Source organism: Notamacropus eugenii, chromosome 1 (assembly GCF_028372415.1).
Source record: "Notamacropus eugenii isolate mMacEug1 chromosome 1, mMacEug1.pri_v2, whole genome shotgun sequence".
Lineage (NCBI taxonomy): Eukaryota > Metazoa > Chordata > Mammalia > Diprotodontia > Macropodidae > Notamacropus > Notamacropus eugenii.
The window spans coordinates 59,813,134-59,833,403 of record NC_092872.1 but is presented as its reverse complement, the minus strand read 5'-3'; the positions used below and the strand labels follow the sequence as shown (position 1 = coordinate 59,833,403).

General features: G+C 40.5%; 1 protein-coding gene across 2 annotated transcripts in view; it reads left to right on the top strand.

Moving 5' to 3' along the window:
- The window catches only part of PRKCB (protein kinase C beta), a 619,385-nt gene extending 599,386 nt beyond the window's left edge, over window positions 1-19,999 (top strand). The window contains exon 17 of one of the 2 annotated variants that reach the window (XM_072603854.1): window positions 19,561-19,999. In XM_072603854.1, the coding sequence (XP_072459955.1) occupies window positions 19,561-19,713 (153 nt within the window). In that variant the 3' untranslated portion in view covers window positions 19,714-19,999. Of the gene's footprint in view, window positions 1-7,261; window positions 8,771-19,560 lie in introns of those variants that run through there. The other variant, XM_072603845.1, reaches the window with a different exon arrangement.
- Window positions 20,000-20,270: the final 271 nt, after the last annotated feature.

Here is a 20,270-nt window from a genome sequence, read left to right as displayed (position 1 = left end):
TTAGACACATGCATTTATACAGGACATTTTGCAGTTACAAAGCAATTTACTTATGTGATCTCATTTGATCCTCACAATAGCCCCATGAGATAGAATTACCTCAACTGTAAAATGACTTACCCAAGGCCATACAGCTATTTCACGACAAAGTAGGGATTCAAGTACCAATTAAGTAGACAGATTAAACCCTTGCCCTTTGAGACATCTCTACCAGATGTCTCTTATGGAGAATATGGCCTCTAATAATTACAGACTTGACTGAGCACCCTAGACAGGGATAAGGTCAGAGCCTTGGAACCAAGGGGGTGGTAGGGGAGAGAAGGTGTAAGAAATTTTTGGAATAGTACTAGTCTTCAACATCTCCCTCTCCCAATAAATTTATTCTCCCTGCTGGTCAAGTCTAAGCTTAGTTAGAAGGAAACTGACTGCAGAATTCCATGCTCCAGCAATACTCTCCTTGGAGCAGAAAGAATAAAATGGTTAGATTTTCCATTTCTTATCATCTACTAACACTGTTAGTGAAGGAAAACTGGCCTAGTGGTGAGGAATCTATTCTCAAAAGAAGGCCTAAAGCATCTGCTATACAAGCCCTCCTAGAAAGGACATTAATAAGCCAGCACAGAGGTTCTTGTCCTGATCTCTATAGGCTTGTGTTATTTGTTTTTCCCCCAATATTTTGACAACTGTGTTTAGATCTAATTGGTTTCCTATGCCTTTTATTTTATGCATATAAAAACAGTATTCTGAGAAGGGTCCAGAGGCTTCACTAGACTGTCAAAAGAGGGTCCATGAAACAAAAGTGGTAAAGAACCTGTTCTAGGTAGAATGTTGAAAGGTTCGAGTTCAGGCCCCAAGAGGATTAAATGAAAGGAATAGGGAGCCTTAGCTTGAAGAGGATAAGACTTGGGGGGCAAGGGGAGGGGATTGATCTGATATTTGTCCTCATATCTGAAGGGCTGTCCTCTGGAAGAAAGATTGTTCCATTGAACCCCAGAAGGCAGAACTGAGTTTGATATAAGGAAAAGCTTCCTACTGATCACAGCTGTCTGAAAGGGAGTTGGACTAGTGAGGAGGGAACATGTTCTCTCTCACTCTAGAGGACTTTCTGTAGGGTTAGATGGCCACTTGTTAGGTTTTCAATTCGAAAGAAATGTATTAAGCCCCTATGATGTGTAATGTGCTGCATTGGGCAGTTGGAACACAAAGATAAAAATGAAATAGCCCCTGCTCTCTAAGAAATGAATACATAGATAAGTATGTATAAAATATTTTTAAAAATCTGTCTGTAGACCTGGCTGTAGCCTCAGAAAGCAACTCGATTGGACAATTTCCTTATCCTTTATCTGCCTCAGTTTCCGCATCTTTAAGATGGCGATAACCCTATTTCCTAGGGTTGTTGGGAGGATAAGTGAAATGGTATTTGTAAAGTGCTACATAAATATGCGTTATTACACAAAGTAACTTGGAATGAAGTTTTAAACAAGCGTTGGGAGGGCTGAGGAAGGATGTTGTGTGGGAGGTTCTAACCTGAGATGAGATTCCAAGAGGAGACGTGAGTGGAGGGAACATTCCAGGTACAGGGGAAACCTATACAAAAGCAGAGGCAGGCACTAAGTAATAAGCATGATAGGGAACAAGTGGGAATGTGACATCAGTTGGAGCCTGATTTTGAAAGCCAAGCAAGTGTTCACGTTTTTTCCTATTGTTGATAGGGAGCCACGGTAGCTTCTTGAGCAGGGTAATGGCATGGTCAGACCTGTGGTTTAATAATATTAACTTAAGAGCTATGTAAAGGGAGACTGAAGACGGAAGATTCTGGATTCAGGGAGATCAGTTAGGAGGTTGCTCCAATAGTTCATGTGAAAGGTGAGGAGGTCCTTGAACTGCACTGATGTTTCTAGTACTAATTTTTTGTTTCTCCAGGCCTCTCAGCATCCCAAGGAATTTGCACAGTCAGGCTCCAATCACTGGGGTAAAGATTAGGTTATGATAGAAATTAGAATGACAAATGGAAAAGGGCATGTTATGTTTTGCTCCAGTTCCCAAAAGACCTAAGAGTTGGTGTTGACTCCATGGGGAGGAGGGAGTTACCTAGACCAAAAAGCACTGGGGCATTGAAGACATAAATGGATCCAGGCTGCCCTATTTCAGCACTGATAGGAGACAGAACCAGGGACTTGCATTTGAGGACAAGTCAGGAGATCTTCATAACTGCCCCTGGGGTCCTTTTGTGTGAAGGACAGGATGGTGAAGCCTGAATTAAAAAGAACAGAAAGTAGTAAATGACTCAGAAGCTATGGTGATCCATCACATCTTGAAAAGAGCTATTGTTCTTCCTTGAGGGAGACAATGGGAACAGACATAGAATCAACAGCGGGCCAGAGCACTGAAGGGGGCAGACGCTGGTGTATCCCAGTGAGAGGTAGGGAGAAGGACCAACAGTGCTTACCCCTGGGGCAGGTGGGTGGAAAGGGAGTTGACAGAGCACTACCATGGTCTCCTCCAAATGTCTGAGAGCCATAGTAGTGGAACCACAGATTGGTTGGGAGACAGACATGTCCCTGATGGGAACCAGTGAATCGAGGAATGGTCCCTGAGGAGCAACAGGAGTCCCCCTCAATTGGAGAAATAAACTCAGCCCTTGACCCTCTCTGGTATGAAAGGTCACATGGATTCATCGGGTGTATGGACTTAGGACCCTACTGATACACATAATTTTGAGGGGAAGTTTGCTTGATTCTAGCAATGCCAAATTCTTTCCCTTTATTTTATCCAGCAGTACACTCATACACAAGTTAGTACTAGAAGTTAAAAAGGATCCTGTAGGTTCCTGTTGGAAGGGGGTGAAAGAGGTAGAAACAAGAGAGTTTCTTGACTATTATATAGTCAATTATATAGTTAACTATTATACAGGCTTAGATATGAGTCCCTAGTGTATTTTTATTGTGTTAAATAAAACCTGTACTGCATTTTATGTCTTAGCCTGAAACTTGCAAGGAAGCTGAGCACACTCGTTTTGCGGAAATATCATTCGCTACATGCCTTGAGTTTGTGTAGGTGTGACCAGTGATCCAGAGAGATTTTGTGAAAGACCCCTCAAAAGAGTACCTTTTGTCAACAGTACTGAGTTCAAATTCAGCCTCAGATACGACTAACTGTGTGACCCTGGGCAAGTCACTTAACCTCTGTTTGCATCAGTTTCCTCATCTGTAAAACGGGAATAAAGTACCCATCTCTCAGGATTGTTTCCAGGATCAAATGACATCTTTGTAAAGCACTTAGCACAGTTCCTGGGGCATAGTAGGTATTTTATATGTGTTTGTTTCCTTCCCTACTAAGGTTGCTTCTATTTCTTTACATTCATTTCACTACTTCAAAAGATCAAGGATTTCATCAGTATGAATGCTCCCTTGATGACAGCACCTCCATTGCTTAGGCTCCATGAAGTGCCAAGAAAGTCATCCCCTGTTGGCCAGTCATTTAGTATTTTCCTTCATGTTTACCATAATTTAAGTGCAAGCTACAAAGAAGCGCTCACCATTTAATGACCCCTTTTGCATCTGCTTGTAAACTTAGAACTTGGTGTGACACTCTTGAATTCACTTTCATTTGGTCTTCCAAATGAGCATCTGACATCTGCGATCACAGCCATGGTTTTGATTCCAGTCATGTGTGAAAATGTTGATTCACACCAAGGCTCTTCGAGTGCATGAGGCCCATTTTAAACAGCAAGAAACGTTTCTGAGTTTTATGTAACTCCATTACAACTGCTCCTAGAACAGTAAAGAAATAAACAATTGTGATATAAAGCAACCCCTCCCCTAAATCCACTCACTCTTACTCACCTGTTACCAGATACTAACTGGTATCCACATCACATTCCAGTTTCTGTTTGCTTAAAGAAGAATGGGAAAAGGTATCACTAGAAGTGAGTCAGTAAACATTATTAAGCATCTAATCCATTATGTGCCAGGCACCATGCATACAGAGTAAGCTAAAAGACTGTCCCTGCTCTTAATCTAACAGGGTAACAACATGCAAACAACTATTTAAACAACCTATGTATAAGATAAATTGGAAATATTCAGCCAAGGGAAGACATTAGAATTACGGAAAATCAGGAAAGGTGTCATTTACAGTCACATGTTCCCCAAGGCTATCCACTTTGGATTTAATTATGTAAGCACATTTGTTGAATATATAGAAGTTTCAACAATAAATTTGTGGAAGACTTTAGCAATTAAATGCTAAGAGTCAGGATAGTATAGTGAATAGACTGCTAACCTCGGAATCAAGAAACCTGACCTCAAATCCTACCTCAGATGGTTACTGTGTGAACATGGACAAGTCTCACAACTTCTCAATACCTCAGTTTCTTCAACTGTAAAAATGGGGATAATACTCCAGGAATGCATATAAAGCCAAGAGAGATGGAGACTTAGATTTCTCCTGGGGGAAAAAAAGAAAAGGAGAAGAGTTTCCTCCACATCTGGAAGGCAAGCAAGAAGTAAAGTCAAAGACAAAACCCCAGAAGCCCTGTCCACTCCTTCTGGCCACACACGCTCAGTCATGTATCCCTGGAAGACAAAGTAGTAGAGTGCAAAGGGGAACTACATTTGGAGTTAGAATCCCAGCCCTGCTCTTTTCTTGGGCAAGTTACTCCACCTTGCTGAACCTCAGTTTCCTCATCTGTAAAATGAGATTGGATTAGATGACCTTTAAGACCCATTCAAATTCTGAATCTAGTAACTCATGATGCTGGTAAATCCACCAGCTTGGAGGTGATGTGATGTCTGCTGATGCTGGAACCTAACTTTGGTAGACACAGAGGCTAATTCCCATTCATTGAAGAGAGATCTTTCTCTCTCCTTGAGGTCCATGGGGCAAACCAAAAGGGTTCCTCCCTATATCTGAGACAGGAAAACACCCCCTCAATCATCAGCTGTTAACTGTCATTTCATTTGTAGCTCTGCCATGTTGAAAATCTTTCTAGGAATGCAGGTCAACACCTCTGAAATCTATAGGTTTTAGAGGATCATGAGAGGATGATGTCGGTATATGTTAGCAGAAGGACTTGAACCCAAATTTTCTTGATTTTAAGCCCAGTTCTCAACTGAGCACCTCATGCGGCTTCTTTGGAGAAGGGTTAGGATTTCAATAGAAATGGCAGGTGGGGAAGGATAGAGGGAACATTCAGAATTAAGACACAGGAGAATACCAATCTTTGACAAGATGATGGGTTGCCCTACTTGCAGAATAAGAGGTAAGTCTAGGAAATCAGAGTAGTACCCTATTGGGGAGAGCCTTGAATGCCATGATCAGAAATTTAGTAGTGAACTACAGAAATATTTTGAGCACGGGGGTGACGTGATTTTATCTATACACAACAAAGATTAATCAGCTAAGGAGAATGGATTGGAAAGGGCAGTGTATTTTATAACCACCAATAAAAAAAAAAAGTTCAAAGAGTCCCAGGGCTTCTACGGTAGTTTTTAGGTGGTTCTTGCTCTCCCTTGCTGATTCTCATTGTTAGTTCTCAGGGTCTGATCTGAAAAAGGAAATGAGGTGGGAGCCACAGAGACTAGGAATATGATTAAAGGCCACAGCTGAATCATTCTCTTGTGTTCTGCTAAATACAATAATAGCCTGACTCCTTGGAGGAGCAAAGTACACTGCACTTCCTACCTTCCTGAGATCTAATTGTCACTATTGTCTAGGAGAGATCTGTTTTGTGAGTGCAGTGATGCTTCCACAGTCCTGTCATTGGCCAGTAGGTATTAATCTTTGGGAAGAACCTAGAGGATGAAGGAATAAGGTTAGAGATGAACTACCCTTGCCTTTGATCTGGAAAATTATTCTTCACCATAATTTGACACCCATCTCACTTAACCATCTAAAGTAATTCCTGCCAAGTTCTCCCAACTACAAAGGTGTTCAGCAATGTGTACTTGCACATTGATAAGCTATCACCACAATTACAAATACTTAGTAAAAGTCAAATCCTTTCAAGATAAGGACCAGCAAGGGAGGCAACTATCAGACACACCATGATAGTAAAAGCCCTGATGTATAGTAACCATGGCACAGAGGAACAACTGTATCAGTAGGCATACAGTGAGAACAAGGTCAAGGCAACCCACTTAGAAGAGTCAGCAGCTACTCCAAGACATAGTCATTTGGTGATATGATCTGGTCGCTTGCTTCTGCTTGGGCAGAGCATGTTAAGGTTGGATGAACTATTGTTCAGTTCCTTGGAACCCTCATTGGACCACAGAAACTGAGAACCTTTTCATCTGCAGTATTGAGTTTGCCCCACCCCACACCCCCTGTTTAATTGTGTGAGTGGATGTTCCCTAGGAGCTGGCCCATTCAGGTCTGAATCCAGGGAACAGAGTCTTGTTTGTGTGTGAATGGGAGAGAATGTCTATGTATGGACTACAGGAAGATCCAACTAAATTACAGAGGATAGCCATTGCTGAAGAGATCTGGTGCCAGACTAAGTAAAATAAGTGGGTCTTGTCTAAAAGTACAACTCTAGAGATTGCCCCATATCTGCTCATCAAATTACTCCGCTCAAGAAGTAAGTATTCCTATAAAGTGTTGACATATTAACTTGTTGAGGTAACAAATATTTACCTAACATCTCCTGGGTAACTGACCTCACCTGCCAACCTTAAGACCTGTACCCTGCCACAGAACTCCAAGGTCCCCTCAACACCATCAGGTAATGGGAGTTTGAAAATGTATATGTTCTACTAAGATGGAAAACATCTGTTGCTTTCTCACCAAGAACAGGAAGAAAGGATTGTGCCTGCTCTAACAGCAAGGTACTGGAGGCTCTCAGGTGATGTATAAATGATTTTCCAGAAGTCAGTTTGCATACTGTAAATATGAAGCATGTTGAACAGAGGCTGCTATTCAAGTAACAAGTTTTCTTTCTAAAGCTCGGTTCCCTGTTTCCAGTGAGCTGGAATTGGGGGCTATGCCACATTGTCATTGGCCCTGCCATCTCATTCCTATTCCACAATGCCTGGCTGGGCTGCACAATCATAAGTGCTACTCATAAGCTAACCCAAAACATAGCAGAAACCCAAAGTCATAAATATTTTGCTTTTGCTTTTCTTTTCTATCATGTCTGATCATTGAACTAATCTGGACAAAGAGTGAATGGGAAAAGATGAAAGAACCACACCCCAGTTTTATTTTGTTTAATTTGCTTTGGTTTCCACCCACCACAAGTTCTTTTCTTCCCCTCTCATAGTGTGGGCGAAATGCCGAAAACTTCGACCGGTTTTTCACCCGCCATCCACCCGTCCTAACACCTCCTGACCAGGAAGTCATCAGGAACATTGACCAATCAGAATTCGAAGGATTTTCCTTTGTTAACTCTGAATTTTTAAAACCTGAAGTCAAGAGCTAAGTAGCTGTGTAGATCTCCGTCCTTCATTTCTATCATGCAATCCCAACAGCTGTCTTGGTGACCTTTTTCATTGCAAAGTTGCATTTGTGTTTTTTTTTTTTGGTAGTCAGACTAGAGTGACCATATTTCAGAGCCATAAGTGTTTTCAAGTAGTTAAGAGTATCTCTAACATCTGGGATCATTGAGATGTGGTGGGCAAAATGGCAAACACTATCAAATTGTGCTCAGAGTTGATTCTATCCATATGTTAGCTGACCAACCAGGTCAAAAGAAAGGAAGCTTATCTTTCCTTTCATGTTCCTTGTTCTCCCTCATCATTTTTATAAATCTTCCAAGCTCACTAAGGATCCAGCTGACCGTTGGGTAAGATATTTAACCCAACAATCTGAGACTACTTTGGTGGATTAGCCTTTTTCTTTTCCTGGCAGCAAAGATTGAAGCATTTAGCACTAAACTTGTCCCATGATCCAGAACAGAATTTGTATCCTAATATATGAACATTTCCTTTTTTTTTCAAACAAAATCATGAGATCTTAATGTAAAACCACAAAAGGAACCATATTCCTTTTTTATCTACAAACAAAGATTACATATTCTCCTTTAAGGCTATGCTTTTCTATTTCTAGGGCAGAACTGAGAGGACAATCAACTGTAAATAGGCATTTGAGCTAGGTTGTCATTCTCTAGACCTTCCTTTGCCATATAGATAACTAATTTATAGGAACCAGCAACAGAAATCCTGCTGCTAATGATCTAACATGGCTGTTTGTTATAATAATGTCACGATGCTTTTGCTTCTAAATTGCACATATCCATCACCATCTCCAAACTACTTGAACAGGGCACTTTGGAACAAACTCTTGAAAACTCATGGTCACTCTAGTTAGCTCCCTGCATAACATGGTTTTACATTACATTCCAAACTTGATTTTCTTGGGGGGTGGGGGTTTTGATTGTCATTCAAATGCCAAAACAATGACTCACTTTGTTATACGTGCTTCAGATATGTGTCCAAAATGTCATTAACAACAATGAACTGCTATGATTTTTAAAAAGAAGAGCTGTGTGAAACCTAACCATACCTGTAAAAAAAAAAGTGTCAAAATGGATATTCATGCAAATACTTGCCTTTAGATATAGGATTTGTCTGGATTTGTTTCTGCCGTTGGGAAGATAATTAAGAGCTTTGGGAAGGACAAGTCTCTTGAAAGTCTTATTTTTTCCTTTTATGATGTTTTGTGAGATGTTTGTGGAAGTGTCAGTTTGTATTGGTATGCTTAATATCTGTAATGTGCCAATTTTTTTTCCAGTATTGAGATATAATAAAAATGGAAAGAAAGAGAATCAAAAGACAAGTACTCTCTTTGATAAATGCTGATTTGTGCTATAGTTTGGGGCTCTCTGATGCCATGTACCAGCAGAAAGCCAGATGAGATAAAGATGCAGGGTCATCTAGCATTCAGTGGGAGGGGAAGAAATTTAGACACTGACCACAGCACCACGAAGCCCATATCAGAGTCACCACAGGAGAATCATTTAGGAGTTAAAGTGACCAAACTTAGGAGTTGGACAAAGACCCAAATTTCCTCAAAATTAGGTTCTTCCTTTTCTTATAAAAAGTATAACCATCCTGAGGCTCAAATGGTTACTTCTTCTGAGGTCTGGCTCTGCCAGACCATTACCTACATGACACTGACAAAGTTACTTAGTCTCACTGAGTCTCAGTTTCCCTAGATATAAAAAAACAAAATGGGAAATGCCCACTTTCATGGAGCTGTTGTGAAGATCACATGAGGGAAATAGATATGGAAAAGCTTCATAAAACATACAGTGCTACATAAATGCCATTGTCAAACACACTTTATCATCATCATCATCATCGTCATCGTCATCATCATCATCATCATCTTCATCTTCATCCCCAGCCACATAGTCTCTTAAGACTCTAGGCAACTTTCTAGGACTACACACTGTAGATAGTGTCAACATGCATTGGGAAAAGGAGACTACTCATCAGAGAGTTCTCTAAACCTGTGAAATCATGTCAAGTCTCTGTCACTATCCTAGCCTCAATCTGTGTCAAAGATCAGCCAGAACAAGCTGAGGAGGTTCAAGAAGAGATTTTCAGGTTTGGTGGGCCCTTAGCTAGGAGCACTGGCTCTGGCCTTATGGTCTTAGAGAGAGTGAGATAAAAAACTCACAAAAAGAAAAATAGGTGTTAGTCACCAAGATTCCCTCTCTTTTCCTGTCACTTTTGACAGCGTGTTCCCCATGGTAGTTTGAAAACCAGGCACTAGAATCCTCATTTCCCTAATTTTGTCTGCTGCTCATTCCTTTCTTCTCTCACTTTTCTCAACTGGCCTTGGTATCTAATTCTGGTTTCAGCATTTTCTTCCAATTCCAAAGCATATTTTTGTGGTTATAAGAGAACTCTCCTTCCACCCTACCCTCTTGCCTCAAGTAGAGATATTGCCTCTTGAATGACCCAATAAACCTGACGTCCTCAGAGAACAGATACTGGTTATGTGGGGTTGGGGTCCCAGCTGGAGGTAAAACTCAGGAAGTCCCCTGACAGAAAGGCCAAATCAAGTAAAAGACAAGTCAGCCAAGCCCCCTGTGTTCCTTCCCCACCCCACCCCTTCTGCCTCACATCACACTTTGCTATGAGCTCTTGCTCTTCTCATCCACTCCTTTTTATGTGGTTTCCTCATTCTCATTCCACCCTATATTGCTTCACTTTTTTCCTGCTCCATTTTCCATCCTCTTCTGCCTGACCTCTTCCTCTCTTCTTGGTTTCCTTTCTCATTCATTCGGGTTTGTCCTTTCACAAGCTACTCCTGCTTTTCCTCCTCAGAATCACAGAGTATAGCACGTCAGAATTGGAAAGGACCATAAAATAACTAAGAAACAACAACTAATAGTTGTAACTGCCACTTATAGAGTACTTTTCAGTTTTCAAAGCACTTTGAAATATATAATCTCTTTTGAGCTTAACAACAGGCCCATGAGTTAGGTGGTGTATTAAGAGACTCATTTTGCAGATGAGGAAAAAAGCTCAGAAGAGTGAAGGTGCATCCCTATGGTCACACAGCTAGTAAATGGAAGAACCAAGATTGGAACTCAAGTCTTTTGAGCTTTTCAAAACTGCATAAATATTATATCTAGAATTTTAGAGATGAAGCAAAGACTAGAATATCAGATTAAGATGGACTTTAGATCATGAAACACTGAATTAGAACTAGAAAGGATCTTGAGGATCAATTAGTCCTGCCTTTTCATTTTGAAGATGAGGACACTGAGAATCAGTCGGGAAAGTGACTTGTTCAAGTCACCAAATTAGTCAGTTGTCAAATTATTTGACTTCGAAGCTCAGTTCTCATCCCACGGTACTGCTGCCTTGCTTCTAGAGGCCCATGGTTGATCAGTCTTCAGCCACCATTCTCTAGCTGAACCAGGGCCCTGGAGATATTGTTGAGCTATGCCCCATCCAAATGGTCCCCAGGGCAGGGAGTATGTGGGGAGGAGAGGCTACTAGAACTTGCTGGAAATAGTGGATGAAAATAGAGATGAAAGTGATCCCTGCAAAGCGTTGATCCTATTCCTCTAATTTTATAGATGAAGTAGAGGCAAACAGAGATGGTGGCTTGTCCTGTAGCTAGAGACAGAGTCACAATTTGTACCTGGTTCTTCTATCTGGGCCAGTAAAAAGAACCAAACGTTCTTTTCACTATTCTCTGCAGAAGCTTTGAATCATGAGGCCAAAGCAGATCCCCATTAGAAAGAATGAAGAAGAAAGGATAGAAAAACCTCCACTGGTCAGACTGGGAATATTCCCATGAGGTTTGAAAGTCCCCTTAGTGCTCCTTCTCCAACTAGTAAAATAAGTGCATTTTTTCCTTTGATGAATGAAGGGACCCAAACGTCACTGAAGAGGAATGAGTGTTCACTGGGAGGTGGATAACTTAAGCTAGCACTCCCAAATGACCTCCCTGCCAGCCACAGCATCCCTTAGCTTGGGTCTCCATATACACTTGGCATCTCTTAGAATCAATCAATAAGCATTTCTTTGCATCTACATTATGCATCAGACTTTGTGTTGGTACTGAGAATTAAAAGAAAAATGAAATAGTCCCTACCTTCATGGAGCTTATAGACTACCAAGATCCAGAACTTCCAAAAAATCATCAGGGGCATTTAGAAAATCTGATCAACAGAACTGAGGTAAGATTTCTTCTCCTTAAGAGGAAAAAAGATTCCAGAATTCTGCTCATCTCCTATAACCCTGAAATCTATTCTTCTTTTGCCCTTTCTCTTCTCATCACTCTATACCATGGATTTCCTTCTCTGCTGTCACTGCCTATAATCTAGGCAACAGAAAAATAGTTATAGCTGAGAGTAGTAGAATATTAGAACTAGAAGAAAAATTAGGTGAGACTCCAAAACTCATTTTACGGGTAAACCAAGGCCCAAAGAGAAGTATCTTTTCCAAAATCAGCAAGAGCTAGTGGTTGTTTTCCTTTGTGAGAAAGGAAGATAGTCCTGTCTGTAGCAGATTCCACTTCTCCATTTAGGAAGGGTCAGATTCCTTAGTCCTTAGAGTTCATTTAAACTCACAAAATGTGAGATGTCTGTTCTAGATTGGACTTTTGAATATAGAATGTTGGACCTAGAAGTCATCTAGTCCAGAAATGAGGTTCAGAAATGAGATATGATTTGCTAGTCAATAAGACTGCCAAGACTTGGTCTCCTGACTTCTAGTCCAAAACATATAAACCAGAATTTCCCATTTAGCCCTAGGTCCTGTCTATCAGCTGAGAGGGTCTTAGAGCTCCTAGAATATTCATTCACCTGGCTGTTCATTCTGATTAGACTATTTGATCTGTTAGTTCCTTAGACAGTTCTGATTTTAGAGTAGCCATCTGGTAAACCCAGGCATTTTTTTCTTGTAAAGATGATCACCATTGATTCATATGAAACATAACAGAAGAACCAATTTGACTCTTGCAAAGGTCAGCTGTTAGACTATCTCATGGACAGCATTGGGAGAAAAAAAATATTTCTTTAGATATCATTTTTCAGATTCACCCTATTCCCTCCCAAATTTAACCTGTGACTTAATCATTCCATTCTTAGGAATGTCTATGTAGGCTGAATTCTTCTCTATGGTTGTTCTTTCTTCTTCAGCATACCCTATTACTCAATCTCTTCCTGGTTTTGCTGGCAGTACTGTCATCAGAGGGTGAATGAATTTTAAAAGGAAAAAATTAGGAAACCTTAGCAGGAATTCTTTTTTCAGGGATTCAGGTTTCATACAAATAAGCCAAATTCCTGGTAATGAGCCTTTCCAATTTAACTAGGCTATTCCCTGCATGACAAGCATCTGAAATTTACATGTACATACTCTAAACTCTAACTAAAGCTGAAAGACTCTCTAAGGTCCTGGAGAACTGGCTGAGTTGTGACCTTTTCAAATACTCCTTGGGGCATAAGGTTATTGACTTGATTTTGAGGAGGAGTTGGGAATACCTATTGAACTCTGTTGAATATGGTTTAAAAAGCCAAGGGTCACCTCCATGTCAATGAGACATCAAAAGATCTATGACTTTAGCAGAAGATTAAGGCAAATAACTTCCCTTCACATTAATATCCATAAATACATGCAAAAAGAAATGAAAATCTCAGAATTCCAAGGGACCTCAGAAGCTATCTAATTTAGGCTGTACCTGAATCAGGACCCTTACATCAAGACATTCTTAACAAGTGATCATGTAGCCACTTTTTGAAGACATCCAGTGAGGTGGAATCCACTGTGACTTGAGGTTACTCCTTTCTACTCTGGGGTAAGCATAATTGTGAAGTTCTTCCTAAATTTAAATTTGCCTGCTTGTACCTTCTACATACTTTTCCCAGTTCTGCTTTCTGAGGTCAAGCAGAAAAAGTCTAACCCCTCATCCATGTGACGAACCCCATAAACACTTGAATGTAAATATCCTGCCTTTAATTTTTTAGTCTGAATATTCATAATTGCTTCAATTTTCTTTAACGTGTGATCTCAAGGCATTTCACCATCCTCATGCCCACTTCTGAATGCTCCTCAGTTTATCGATTCCTGAAATGAGCCAACCAGAACTGAACACAATACGCTAGATGTAATTTGACCAGGGAAGAAACAGTAGGTTATCATTCCTAACATTATACCAGTCCTAAAGACTAAAAGTGCATTCACTTTCCTGGTTATTAGTCTGGTGACTCATAATGAACTCACAAGCCCCTAAAACTTCCGTATCTTCTTTCAGATATAGCCAGATCTCCCATATCTAATACTTGTGAAGTTAATAATGACCCCCAAGTGTCAGCATTTATATGTCCTTATTAACCGTGTTAGCTTTGTTCCAATGTGACCTCTCATCCATAGCTTTATAGATCCTGTCTCTATCATCCATGGTGCTATCTACACCGCTAACCAAGTCATAGATTTTTTTTAATGTCAAAAAGCACATGGTCAGTCCCATATTTATGATTTATTGTACTAGAGGCCTCCTTCCAAACTGATATTAAACCAGTGATTCTTGGTCTGCTTGTTTAACAGGTTACAAATTCTCCCATCTATGTTATCATCTAGATCACCTATTTCTACTTTTTTCCCACAAGAATAATATGAGATCTTGTTAAATACTCTGCTAAAATCTAGGTAAACTTTGTCTATAGCAGTGCTCTATTCTACGGAATCCAGTAGATCTGTCAAAAAAAAAGAAATTAGGTTAGTTTGGCATGACCTATTCCTGATGAAGTCATGCTGGAGGCTGCTTTTCCTAAATGTTCACTAATCATCCCTTTTTAATAGTCTGCTCTAGGATTTTTCTAGGCATACAAGTCAATTTCTCTGGCCTATCATGTTCAGACATCATTCTGTTTCCCCTTATTTAAGAAAAATATTGTCCTCCAAATCTGCAGCCCTCCTCTCATTCTCCCAAATCTTCCAACTTATCTTGAACATCAATTCCCTAATTAACCATTCTTGTTTTGTCTTTGCAGGTCAAAGATCATTCTCCTTAAGTGGGAGAACCAGAAATAAAAATCAAGCAACTCTATATTCTGACATCTTTCATCATTCACCCCAAACAGTGGTCCTATACCTTCATTGATCCTAATATTTCCCCAATACAGCTAAAATATCTCCTTTGTTGTTCTTAACTTTCCTCACCAGCTTCAGTTCATTCTGAGCGTTAGCACACCTGTCAGAATTCTTACAGGATCACATTACATTTGGTATTCATCCTGCTACCTGCCTTTGCTGCTACCTTCTGCACATCTTATATTTTTTTATTGCTTGATGAATCCAACTTAGACAGCTGTTACTATTCTTTCTCATCAGAATGATGTCTTCAAAACTTTATCCTTGAGAGCTTCCCCTAGTGCCTAGATGAACTTCCCCCATAGATTTTCCCCATAGGACCCTTCCTCAGAATCCTTTGAAACCTGGTTTCAAAATCTTGGATGTATATCTAGCTACACCTGACTCTCCTCTCCTCTAGCATAAATTCTGAGACAGAACTGTCTATTCCCTACAAGGTTTCCATCTTTTCTAAACTGACAACTATTTCCTTCTTATTGCAAGAGTCAGATCCAGAATAGAAGTTCCCCTGATTTATGCCTCTACCTCTTGCAGCATGAGATCCTCATTAGGCACATTTAAGAAATTACAAAAAGCTCTACTTAGTCTAGAAAATATCCAGATAATTGTAGCAGACCCTCCTCCCCTCATACCATCATGTAATTTCTGTGTCAGGTTTGTGATGCTTTCCAACTCTTATAATTCTTCATTTATAGAGTCACAGATTTTCAGAATGGGAAGGAACCTCTATAGCCTTCCATTCTGACCCATACACAAAAGAAATCTCCAGTAGAATGTATTCAACAACTCGTTACCCAACTTCTCCTCAAGATCTCCAATGGGGGAGGGCACCCACTATGTCTCAAAGCTTCTTATTCTACCTTTAAAGAGCCCTAATTATTAGGAAGATTTTCCTTACACTAAACCAAAATTTTCCTTTTGCAGCTTCCATGCATTGTTGTTGTACATCCTTGTTGTACCCTCTCTGACCAAGTAGAACATTATTATCCAGGTTTCTATTTCTTTCTCTATTGCCTTTCCCCAAAGGCTTCCCACTGTAGTTCACCCAGTCAGGACTGTGGATAGTCCTTACAAGAATATACCTTCTTATTTTACTAGGCTGTTCTGCTACCATCTCCTTTCTATCTATTCTGTACCTTGCGGGAGCCTCTGGTCACATCTTATCAAGTCTCGATGGTGGCTATAAACTCAAATTTGTCTCCTTCTATTAGGATATCCAGTGGTCTTCATTTATCACCCACTCTTCATACATCTATGTATGGAGCTCTAGGGCTGTGGACTTTATTACTGGATCTCTCTTTTTTTTTAAGTGTCTCCTATGAATATAGAAGCTAAAGCGCCAAAAGATTAAGTGATTCATTTATCTTTTGGCAGCAGTGTCCCTTAGTGTCTCCTAAAACAGTTTCCCAGATTCCTCCAGGAAGAAGTATATCTAGTTTCTTTTGTTTTAGAAAGAAAATGATGAAAATCTGGCAGACTTTCCATTAGATAACTAGAAATTCCGATCCTATGAAATGAACCAGAATGCTGAGCATTGAAGGGCTATAGGATTGGTACAGCTAGAAGAACAGGAATAATCAATAACTGAGATGCTCACCTCATAGAGCCACATCCTTGAATCCTGGAAGGTGAAAGCTAACCCTTGGGATCATTGTATACAATCTCTTCATGTTACAATAGAGAACCAGAGAGTGCCTGTGCCTTCTCCAAGATTATACAGAGGGCTTAAAAGTAGATCTCCAATGTTCTGTCCTCTATATTACATGACTTTCTAAGAAAACAGTTTGATGGATGGAGCAGGGAAGAGGAAGAGAGCATTGTGAGATAGTAGAAAGCATATTGGGTGAGAAGTCAGCAGTCTAGACTATGTGACCTTGAACAAATCACTTAGCATATTAGGGTCATAATTTCCTCCTCTTCAAAATGGGTAGGATTATTTCTAAGATACCTTCCAACTTTCAGACCTGTAATGCTTTTTTAAGAATGGAAAGCTAGTGAATGGAGGAGCAAAAATAGATTCATGGACCATTAAAAAACCCTAGAGGAGACCTTTGCATAGGTCAAAGTCTTTTGTGGTTCCTCTGGTTAAAAGGGCTGGCTGTGGACTGCCCCCACTAGGACTGGGTCCTATCAGAAACACACATCAAAGACCTGGGTGTCATGAACACTGGCCAATAAGATTACAGACCCAAGCTACTAAAGAAAAGCCAGAATTTAGAGTCTAGGAAAATCCTAACCCAGACCCCATTGCTTTTGAGAGGTATTGTTATATCTGGGTCAAGGTGAAAGACTCATAATATGACACCATGTCACATGGAATAATTTGAAGTGGGTCCTCTTGAACATTTCAGTGCCATTCATATGGAATCCTTTGTCTCAGAATTAGAAAGTAACTTATGGGTTACCAAGTAGACCAACCCCTATCTATACCATAAACCCCCTCTAAAACAACCCAATTGGTCACTCAGTTTCTGCTTCACCATTTGCTACCCTGAGAGGTAGCCGATTATCATCAGACAACCCTAATGATTAGAAAGTTATGGGGCAGCTAGGTGGGGCAGTTGATAGAGCCCTGGAATTAGGAAGACCTGAGTTCATATCTACTCTCAGATAATTACTAACTATGTGACTCTGGTCAAGAAAAGAAAGGAAGAAAGGAAGGAAGGAAGGAAGGAAGGAAGGAAGGAAGGAAGGAAGGAAGGAAGGAAGGAAGGAAGGAAGGAGGGAAGGAAGGAGGGAAGGAAGGAGGGAAAGAAGGAGGGAAGGAAGGAGGGAAGGAAGGAGGGAAGGAAGGAGGGAAGGAAGGAAGGAAGGAAGGAAGGAAGGAAGGAAGGAAGGAAGGAAGGAGGGAAGGAAGGAAGGAAGGAAGGAAGGAAGGAAAAGAGAAAGGAAGGAAGGTAGGAAGGAAGGAACGAAGGAAGGAAGGAGAAATTTATTTCTTACATTAAGTTAAGGTCACTTGTATCTCCCTATAGATTCAGATACAGCCTTGGTTCTAGCTCAGTCTGTCAGGAACTTGTAGGACAAGTCTGCAGAGAATAATTCAGAGTTGGTGTTTCAGACCAACTAAACACCACCAGGAAAGGGAGGGCCTCTCTGCCATGTTCCAAGCCCCAGGTGCATAGTGTGATATCACATGGGGTAGAATGGATTAGTGGAACAGTAATTGTTAAACTGCATGTCCGTGGCAACCCTCAGTCACATTTCCATGATATAACATTAGCCGTTTCCCTGCCTTGCCCTAATTCCTCCCATTCTGTGATTGTAGACAATCATCTTTCCCAGCCCATATGTTTCACAGCTATTAGCTCATCTGATCTCACAACGCAATCTTTGAGCCTTGGGAGTTTGCCCAGCTCATGGTATGGGAAGGATGGGGAAAGGAGAGTGGGAGAAAGACTACGTGAACAATCGATGTGAAAAGTTTGAAGAGAACAGAAGGCCATACACCCCAGAAAAATTGCTATTCTCAGCTACCACGAAGTTTGGTGATCCACAAGGCCCTATCCCAGCAGGATTCTATTAGAGGTCAAACTTCTGACAAGAAATTGAATTGCCCTATCCCTCCATTTCAAACAATTCTGAGAAAACCTTGAATCCCTGACCTGAACACTAGTTCTGAGATCCTCTTCTCAGGAGCAGCAGTGAAACTCAGCTCCTTGACCCTAGGTGGTCTACCATTATTGCTCTACCACCATAGTGGCCCCTAGCCAGAGGATTTGAGTGACCAGGCCATAATTAGATCTTTGGAGTCTAAGGCAAGCCTGGATGTTAGAGTCAACATAATTCTTGAAATCTAGTTTCACCTCCTTCATTAACTCCACTGCGTGACTTTACACGAGTCATTTTCCTTCTCATTCTCAGTTTCCTCATCTGTCAAATGAGATCATAATAAATCATCTACTCTGCTCATGGGATTGTCCTGAGAAGGAAAACAGATATTAGTCATGAAAGGGCTTTGGGAGATTAAAAAGCCCCATGCAGGTGCTAGGGGCTTTAGCCCCCACTGAGACACTCTCTGGTACAACTCAGGGGGGCAAACTATAGCTCTTTGTTAACCAAGTGAATTTGAATGCCTCTGGGGAGACTATCAACCTAATTAAAATAATAACATCAGCTCAATGCTTGATTTTGTTTAAGGGCCAATTTTGGAGACAAGCGTATTTGGTAAAGGTTACACATCTGTAACTTATTTCCATTTGGGGCTGTTGTTACTACTAGTGTGAGTGCTATTATCTAGTCTTGAATGCCCTTGGAGGAAATCTCCTGCTTTGTGCCCTCCCTCTAGTTACCAGCTCAGCTCAGGCATCACTTGTCTCCCATGTGGTCACTTGGGCAGGCCTCAGTACAAAGGAAAACTATGGCGCTAAAGCTGGGAAGGATCCTCTGATGAATGATGTCCATGTTGCTTCTCAGGCTCCTCAATGGCTGAGTACAAGGCTACCAAGAATTCCTCCCTGGGCACTCAGGGTAGTAATCAAATGTTTTTCCTCCACTGGGAAATGCTGACCCATGATTATTTCCAGTGACATGTTGCAAAAAAATAAAGGTTTAAAAATAATTCTACTGGAAGGATAGAACACAAGAGATGTGTGTGTGTGTGTGTGTGTGTGTGTACGTGTGTGTGTGTGTGTGTTTCTGTCTTTATGTGTGGACAACTACAGAAAAAAAATCACATCATAACCTTTCATAATCCAAGAAGATTCCCTCATATTAGGGTATCTGTTATAGAGCAGTTTTTGTTTGTGGTTTCTTCTTTGTTTGTTTGTTATTTTGCAAACTTCCAAACAAGTTTGCTTGGGTGTCTTGTATTGAAGTGAATTCTCAATGTAGAATGGAAATTCCAGTATCATGCTGCTGTGTCTGTAACCACTTACAAAAACACTGATACCTCCTGCCATTGTATCCAAGAGGGTGTCAGGATCTTGGTGATGGGGCATTTCTCTGTCTTGTTTCTTCTTTCCCTTCTCATTCTGTGTTAATGTGTCTGCTTTCCGTTTGACAGAGGGACAAGCGTGATACGTCCAACTTCGATAAAGAGTTCACCAGACAGCCTGTGGAACTCACTCCCACTGATAAACTCTTCATCATGAACTTGGACCAAAATGAGTTTGCTGGATTCTCCTACACTAACCCAGAATTTGTTATTAATGTGTAGATGAGATGTATAACCCTACGGTCATGCCCAAAGTCGGCAACTTTAGACCCAGTTGTAAATAGAAATTCTAGTCTTCCGGGATTTGCGGTGCAGATGCCACCATTCACCATGTGCAGAGATTGTTTTCTGGGGCCTCTCTTTGTACGTGTATCTTGCCAGTTTGTTTTCTACATTTGAAAATGTTTCATTTGGAGTAAAATGCATTAACCTAATAGCAAGAGGTCTAACTTTTCCAACCTCTAATCCAATCTTAGTTATGCATTGAATGAGCAAAAAAAAAAAAAAATATTCTAACTCCTGTGTCTGGTCCCAAAAATGCTTCCATCTTTGTAATTTTTAAAATCAGAGGCTGACATTCTGGTAAAGTTTTTACAGTTATTCCACAGTGGTTTGTGTTTTTTTCCCCTTCAAATGCTAAGCATGGTTGGTATATTTAAGAGTTGTGAGTAAGCTTTGCTGTTACTGTGAACTTAGTATTTCTTAGAGGAACCTTTTGTTCAAGAAGTTGAGATGATTAAATCTGATTAATGTATTGAAGATGTACGCTTTACCCATTT